Here is a 9,079-nt window from a genome sequence, read left to right as displayed (position 1 = left end):
AAATAATACAAATAAATAATATAAATATTAGTAAATGTTAAAATTCTTATTATATATTTCATAAATAAAAATTAATAAATCTGATTAAATAAAGAAATAAATAAAAATTAAGAGAAAAGTAAAATAATATATAAATTTATTAAATAATTTGTTATTTTTTAGAAGAAATAATGTAACTAATATTTAAGTATAATTAATAATATCATAAACTATATTTAATTTCATTAAAGTTATATTTATTTACATACAATTATTTTTTTAAAAATAATTTTGATAAGTATTCAAGTGTACCCAATGAACACTAATATCTTGTATACTTATCAAAATTATTTTTAAAAACTTTCTTTCTCTTACTTATTATTTACGCTTTTTCAACTGTTATATTATAATAAAATTCTTCTCTTTTCTCTTTCTCTTTTTTCTTTCTTTAATAAAACATTCTTTATTCTTTAGTTCACTTGTTGTTCAAGTATCAACAAGAGATGGTGCGCTAATTAATTGTATTGCTAGCAATTAAAATATTACAAATTTTGATAATGACCATTTGCATATGTCAAGATAGTTATCCTCAATGTTGATTATAAACAAGCTTCAAGTGAATTCGAAGAGTTAGATAGATATAGTTAATACTAAATACAATTATAAGTCAAATTTAATGTAAAATTCATGATAATATAGAAAGTAGGAGTATTGATGTCACCTAAACACTAAGGTGCATGTTAGATAGTAACTAGAAAATATACTGAACATAAGGATTAACAATAACATAGTAACTAGAAAATATGAGCATAGTGCAAACACAATCCATCTTGCATTAAGCAGCACCAGCCTCGCAACAGTAGAATTCAACGAAGTTGCCTCATCAGCTCAAGTATCTCTACTTGCATCAATTGCATCAACTAACGTTGGTTAATCTCTAGCCAACTGAAGTGAATCATTAGTCTATTTTTGACAACTTACTGCAACAAAAGCATTAAAGAAAGAAATTTTTTGTTATTCTGCATTATTTAGCCAATATATTTGAAATTATGCAATAAAAAATATGATAAACAAAACTTGAACATGTAGACAACATAATCAATTGATATCGTAACCAAACTTTCATTAACACAGCGAATCTTGAAGCGTCGTTTAACTAATAACAAATCATATTATTTTAAGTCATACATGATTGAGCTTCTAATAAAAATTAACTAATTAAATAACAATAATAATGTAGCAATACCTCATTGTGTGCAGTTGGATATGTGCTACTAGATCAAACAAATCCAATGAACTCTAAAGAAATAAATTAAGAATAAGGTATTTCAAACCAAGTAACACCACACATTATCTATGTTGTAATTCCAAAAGGCATACTTGTGGGTAAAAGCAAGATGAAAGTACAAAAAAAAAAAGGAAATAAGAGCTGAGAAAAAAGGATAACCTGCATATTTTCTCTTGCAGGGTCCCAATAGCACATTGGTGGCAGCATCTGGTTCACTTTCTTCAACTTTGCCTTCTAAAGAGTAGTTTTTATCATAACCTTTCACATTACCCAACTCAAACAAGTATTGAAATGAATAATAAAAAGAACTATGTTTAATATGACCCAATGCAAAATTTGCCTATATACCAACAACGGCTCAACTATTATAATTTGTGATATAAGTACTCATAACATGCCTTTAGGTTCCTCTCACCTTTCTTTGTTAAAAATATCTACACCATCAAACAACTACTGTAAAATTGGCTGCTTTTATATATGTCATCTAAGTTGCAAACCAGTTATCTGGATAATGCACTAGTATCAACTCCATGCCATCCTAAATCACTAATAAAGAGATCTAGATTATAAATATTAAATTACATGATATACTAGGAGAATTTCCTTTCTTTACTATAAATCTTAAAATACCATGCTTTTAGAAGAGAAAAACATGGATACTAGATAGGATAATTTCTTTTCTATAATATTAATATTAAATGTTGTCCAAGATGAGATCTTTGCCTCTTGTTTTGAGAACTTAAAGTGAGAGCTAGCTACTAGGTAATTTAGGTACATCTCTTATTTTTTTTCACGTATCTGATAATAAAATGTGATAGATCCTGAAAGTATATTTATAATTTAACACTTGAAAGTCGCTATGAAATAACTAAACGATTATGACCAACATGTCACCAAAATCTGAAATCAAAAACAACTTATTTACATTAAATATATATGACGGTTAAGATTTTGATAATGTTTAACCATAAATAATTAATATTATTTGGATAATTTGTATTTATAACTCAAAAACTAGTTAAAAATATTTTATTAGCAAAGCAAATATAATACACGACGTTTACATTAAATAAATACGCATCAGAATCAGATTAGTACCTTTATCATCACTAATCATGAAGGATAATTTGTGGGATATGTGCGATTTGGCGACTAACAGCACTTGTCTCTGTTCGGCACTCTTTAAGCAAGAGGGAACACCACTTGACCTCAAAGATCTTTAAGTTCTTAAGACGACTCATTCCTTCGGGCAGCGATGCCAAATTTGGGCAATTGTAGATGTCGATGTGCTGAAGCAATGAGAGGTTGCAAATCCAATCTGGCAAAGCCTTTAGCCTTTCACATGTAACTATGCTTATTTTTCGCAGAGAAGAAAGGCAGTTGGTGTCGTCCTTAAACCCAGTCTCAAATTCCTCCGGTGTTTCACTGTCACACCATCCAATTTGAAGACACTTGAGAGAAGTCAGATTTTGCATCCAACCTTTTGGTAAATTCATAGGAACAGAAATCGCCAATTCTTCGAGTATGGAAAGAGGAGCAGCGGAGGAAGACGAGTCGGCTGAACATGTTGAGTTTAGTGTTGCTATTAATGGCTCTGCACTGCAGTGATACAAGAACAAATTCTCAACCTTTGGAAAAGTAGGCATGCAAGTCAACTTTGGACAGCCATAGACATTCAGTTGAGAAAAACGAGGAAATGAAAGAGATGAGGAGAGATTATGTGAATCATTGATATCGTCTCCTCGCCTGCGCCATCCCCTGAGCTTGGGACAATTAATTAATACGAGGTTCTCCAAAGAGGGGAAGAAGGTTACTGCAAAACCATCTTCGTAGAGATATATGTATTCCAATTCACGAAGAACCTGTATATCAAGTGACTTCAGGGACGGGAGACGTTCCAACGGCGTTAGACAGCGACAATTAGGAAGACAATAGAGACTAATGTCAACAACATTTGTGAGGAGAGAAAGCCAATTTGAGAAAAGCATGCCTGGATAATCAATCACCTTCAACCGCTTGAGATTACGGTGGGGCTGAAGGTTTTCCAATAACTGTAGGCTGTCACTGTTACAGATGTCTCCGTGCTCTTCACTGGACCAATCCAGAGTCAAGGATTGAAGGAATTTTTTTTCTTTTAAATTTACGTGCTGTGATTCCAGAGCCACTTGTCTGACGCGTTTGAGATACTGAATTTCTAATTCGCCTCTTATTAGGTTTAAGTCCTTGAGTTCATTTAGTGTGCCATATCTTATTTCTTGGCTGTCTCCCACAACAAAGGTCGATAAGAATTGCAATGAGCATAATTTTCCCAACCCAATTGCCATTCTACTCAAGGTGTCATGGTAAGCAATACCTAGGCACCTCAGATTGACTAATTTTGTGACTACTTCTGAAAATGATTCTTCATCACACTCCCACAATTTTAATGTTTGTAAGAAAACAAGATTGCTCATAGATTTGGGAAGACTTGTTTGTTGCATTAAATCAAGGTATCTTAAATGCTTCAAATCTTCAGTGGAACCAGAGAGATGATGCATCCTCAAGACACGTAAGTATTTGAACTTTGCAGTAACCGACAGATATTCCTCCACTTCGAAGTGATACGGCAAAATCAAAGGCAAGATCAAAGTTCGCAGCCTGATCAGATCAAATGATTTCAACAAATGAATGGCCTCATAAGATTCCAACGATACGTGCATGGGTCTACCTTCAACTGTTTCTGCCTTACTATCCAAGTAACAATAATCATTGCCAGCAACAAGCATCGCAAGATCATGTATTAAATCATGCATTTTAAAACTAATGATCTCACCGCATTCATCATTTTCTGCATCTTGAAAAAATGAGTTCATCAAAAACATCTTTACAAATTGATTTCCAACATCCTCCATGTGCTGTTTTCCAGTTGAACATTTAAGGTAACCCTGTGCCATCCATAACTGAATCAACTCATCTTTTCGAATTTCTGAATCCTTGGGGTACAAAGAGCAATAAGCAAAACATTGTCTCATTTCTGGCGACAAGTTGCGGTAACTGAGTTTTAGAATTGGCATGATACTCTTTTGCTCTTCACATAATTTCCAGAAGTCACCAAGTAAAACATTCTCCCATTCACTTTCTTCGTTTTGTCTTCTTAACAGGCCTCCCAGGGTCTTAACTGCTAGTGGAACCCCCTTACATTTTTTGGCTATTTCTTTCCCCGTTGATTCTAGATTTTGATTCACTCTTTTGAAATCATCCTCAAATGCAATGCTCTTCAACAAAGTCCAAGACGCTTCATCAGTCAAACCTTTCAAAGGATAGGAAGTGCTAGCAGTCATTGCCTTTGCTACATTTTCACTTCGAGTTGTCACTAAAATCTTACTATCTTGAGCGCCACACATCAAGTACATTCTCAATTCAGCCCATTTGTCATGACTTTCATTCCAAATGTCATCCAGGACCAACAAATATTTCTTACCTCTTACTTCTTCATGAAGTTTTCTTTGCAAGTTGCCTAATGATAACTTGTCTTCAACTTGGTCACCAGTAATTGATTCTAATATTTTCTTCATAATAGTTTTCACATCAAAGTTATCAGAGACACACACCCACATTTGCATATCGAAAAAAGTCTGCACTTCCAAGTCATTATACACCAATTGTGCAAGAGCTGTCTTCCCCAAACCACCAAGGCCAACAATGGCAATAACAGAAATTTTTTGGTTTTCATGAGGTTGTCTCAACAGACTAATAATCTCCTTCTTACTATCATCTCTTCCAATGATATCTGATTCTAATACAAAAGAACATGTTTCTCTCTGTTCACTATTAGTTTGCTTAACCACCGCTGATGTTGGGCTTAAATTCAAATCCTTCATTTCCTTTATCACACCATTAAAACTTTCTCGTATTTCTTTAATTTTGTCAGGCATTTCAGTGTATAAAGGAAGTTGATTTGAAGATGAAATGGAAAGAAGGACCTTGTCTACTTCTTTTCCTTCTGCACCCAATTTGTCTCTCCTGAATTGGATAGCAAGGTCATCTAAGGAGTCATCTGCAGTGTGGAGTACTTTTTTGAACCTTCTGATCCAAACTCGCACACCATCATCTTGATCTTGTTTATCGTCGGCATCACGGAGCTTAGAATTGATGGATTCAATAGTGTTCTTAAGCTCTTCCAAGTCTTCCGTCACATCATATTGAATTCCAAATTCAAGAAAATCTGCGGAAGCCAACCTGAGATTTGAAGTAATAGCAAATGGAACTGACTTAGCCATCGTTAAAATGATTAAGAAAGACTACACATAGAATCATAATTTGAGCAATGTGTAAAAATATTGGCATAAGTATCGAGGAAAAGGAAAAACATGTAATAACAATCTACAAATTCAATTGATTGAATCATGATTTGTTCATAGCCGGCTCAGTTACAAATCCTTACCAATCATAATTTCCATAATTATAAATTTTATTTTTGTTAGTACAAATCTCATTCACACATCTAAAAGTAGATATTTATTTTTTATAATTACATTACAAGAGAGAAAAAAATATCAATTATCACTCCAAAATCTCCTTGTTTAAAATATTTTATTAAAATATTATTATTAATGTAATCCCCTAATAGAATAGGACGAGTATATAATTCCAGGAACATTTTTCCAACGTAACATTATGTTATAACACATAATTATTTTTTATTAATGTTGATCTCATAAAATTTACTATAGAAAGTAATTTATTGTAACTCCGTATCATATGATTTCTCTTGTGTGCACCAGTACGTGTTCATTCTCGAATAAACGAGTACTTTGGAATTTTTTTATATTTACTTGTTTAGCTTCTTTTATATTAATTTTGTTATATTTATCATTTCATTAAGTTAAAATATTATTTTTTAAATTTAATTAATTTTAAAGTAAATTTTAAATTTTTTATCATGACACACTATATTAAATTGTTAGACATAAAAATAGGGGAACTAAGAAAATAAGGAAAAAAATAAAAATCTAAAGTGTAAGCTAAGCATGTTATGGAAGAATTAAAAAATGGATAGTTATTGTTGAAATAGAAGAAAGGGTGGAAAAAGGAACCTGTGAATGAGATTAGACGCAACAGCAAATGGAACGTTTTCCATATTCCTTAGATCTGATGAAGAGAAGAGATTTCAGTGTGTTCAGTTTGAGATTCGCAATGGCTGCAGCGTAAACATTATTGCTCTTATATCTCCCCATCGCAGGGACACTCAAATCATCTTTTCTTCTAAGTCTTCAATCTAATATTATTAAATATACAATAAAGGGTAGCCTCTAACCCGAGTTACCCATTAATTAGTTTAGTAATGAGGGAAGATTGTTTCTGCAGTTAGATATAATACTAATTTAATCAAAGTTGAGATTAATTATTGTGACTTTGCTGTGTAGTCGTCGAGTCAAAAAAATTATGTGCATTATTATAACTCACATTGACAGCTAATGTTGTCTCATCTTTTGGTCATCATTTTATAATTGTTTAATGTAGTTAAAAATTTAAACAACATCTATAATTTTGAGATTATGTATTAAGTTAAATTAACTTTTTTAAAATTGATTGAGATGCTTGGTGATAATGAATTTTTATAATTTATTACTGTTAATTATAATATATTAATTTTTTCATTACTTGTATCATTCTTGTTATGTTTCTAATACCTGATTTGTCTGCGTACGATGCAAGCGGTCATATGAAATTGATGTTATAAGAGTTAGGTGCGTCACTTTTGAATACCTTTATTTTGTTATACCTATTGTTAATGTCTTAATTTTTCTCTTACTTCGTATAATCATACATCATTTACTTTATTAAGAAAAAAAATATGTAAACTGCTACACTTATATATCTATTACCACTATTTTTTTAAAATATTTTTAATCTAATATATATATATATATATATATATATATATATCTTATAACTACACTAATAGTAAAAGTATTTTATATAATTTTTTAAAAATTGAAGTTGAAATAAATATATGGGTGTAACTACATTCTAAAAAAGTAAAATTAGGTATTAGTTTTGATTTATTAGATTTTAATTTTTTTTTTAAAGTTAATAATGCTATAAAATGTATTTGCAAGGTAATAAAATTTACAATCAAAAAGTGACTAAGATACAAAAAAAAATTTACAGAATTAAGTAGTTTTATAACTAACCTATTAGTCCATGTTAAAGATGAAAAAATGCATGTCAAAGTTGAAAACAGAAAATTTCAAACCTCTTTTAACATGTACGCAAGTGTGATATTTTTTCTATAGTTATGTCGGGCCTTTGTTAAATATATTTAAATATGTTTTTTTTTTTTTGCTAATATATGTAAATATGTTATTTATAAAAATAGTATCAATGTAATTATAATAATTAAGTAATCTTATATTTATCTTTAATTTTGTAGCTATGATTATGATCATCATTATTATCTTATACCTTCTTATTTTCTCTCATCTTAATATAGTATCAAGAACTTAATGAGGAGAAAATTCTAAATCATCCTTTTCCTATGAGCCCACTACTTATAGATATAATTTTTTTATATTCTTTTAGGTCAATCCTATAAATAAATATCCTATAAATAAATGAGATGTGTGCAATAATGTGAAATTTAGCATCATTTTTATTTGAAAATTTTTCATATATAAAAGATAAAAATATATCTTCATGTAAATGTAATATTATTTGAATTACTTTAATATTTTGTGATATATATTTCAATTCTAAAATCATTTTCATTACATTTATAAAAATTATCTTTTTAATGGAGATTTTTTAAATTTATATTTTGATTTTACATAAAGTATAAAATTGTAACAATGAATTATCATTTAATTTTTTTTTTCTGTTTATTAGAATTTGACACCTTTATCTCAAGTGAAGGTTAGTAAGAAAATATTTTGTTAAATTTTGTTACTCAATAAGTTTTTAATCTAAATTAGTATTCTTTATCACTTTATATCTATACAAGGTATAAGCTGCGTTATAATCCATAAAATTATAATATATAATATAAATTATATTTATATAGAAATATTTTTCAAATTATTTTATTAACTTAATTTATACAATTTCATTCTGAATTATATTTTAAATTAGAATATTTTATTTATAAAATTATAGTTCAACTTATATTTATATAAATAAATGTTTTTTGTTATTTTTTTTAAATTGTATATTTAATTTATTATTAATTAAATATTCTTAGAATTCATGTATTTCATATTGAAATTTAGATACTAACGTGTTATTAATTATATTGTTATTTATATTTAAACATTGAGTTTTATTTGTCAAATATCCTTTTTTCTTTTAGCATGATATTATTTATATTTAATATTAAACATAATTAAAACTTCATATATTAAATATATTTTTTCAATAAATTTGTATTAATAGTTTTAATAAATTTCTATATATGAATATTTGATAAAAAAAAAAATAGTGTAAAATATTTATTTAATTATATACATATTTAATGATATTTATAATCTTATAAAATGTGATAAAAAAAGGTTTGTTTTAAAATTTTATTATTGTATTATATGACTCAGTGTTGAAAGATGTTAAATTATATATTTAATGGTTGATTATATCAAAATATTTAATTGATTAGTTTAATAAAATATATAAAATGTTCAAGCTATTTTGTTTGATAATTTTGTATATTTTAATGTTAAAATCAATTAAAAATATGTGCAAATTGTTATTTATTGTGATAATATTTTTTTATTTATATCTTTTTAAATTTTAAAAATAAAAGTTGTTACTTATTTTTTTATTACTTTATATATTTTTTAA

At 28.4% G+C, this 9,079-nt stretch overlaps 1 protein-coding gene across 1 annotated transcript; it reads right to left on the bottom strand.

The window, feature by feature from the left end:
• Nucleotides 1-647: 647 nt before the first annotated feature.
• LOC113851488 (putative disease resistance protein RGA1) lies at nucleotides 648-6,444 on the bottom strand. Its single transcript, XM_027481985.1, has 4 exons — nucleotides 6,343-6,444; nucleotides 2,366-5,485; nucleotides 1,427-1,501; nucleotides 648-959 (listed from the first exon to the last, which is right to left on the bottom strand). Exons 1-2 carry the CDS (start codon nucleotides 6,384-6,386, stop codon nucleotides 2,377-2,379), a joined length of 3,153 nt encoding a protein of 1,050 aa, XP_027337786.1. The 5' UTR covers nucleotides 6,387-6,444; the 3' UTR covers nucleotides 648-959; nucleotides 1,427-1,501; nucleotides 2,366-2,376.
• Nucleotides 6,445-9,079: the final 2,635 nt, after the last annotated feature.

This window comes from Abrus precatorius, unplaced genomic scaffold (assembly GCF_003935025.1).
Source record: "Abrus precatorius isolate BTA unplaced genomic scaffold, Abrus_2018 Scaffold9, whole genome shotgun sequence".
Lineage (NCBI taxonomy): Eukaryota > Viridiplantae > Streptophyta > Magnoliopsida > Fabales > Fabaceae > Abrus > Abrus precatorius.
This window is presented reverse-complemented; position numbering and strand designations above follow the sequence as displayed.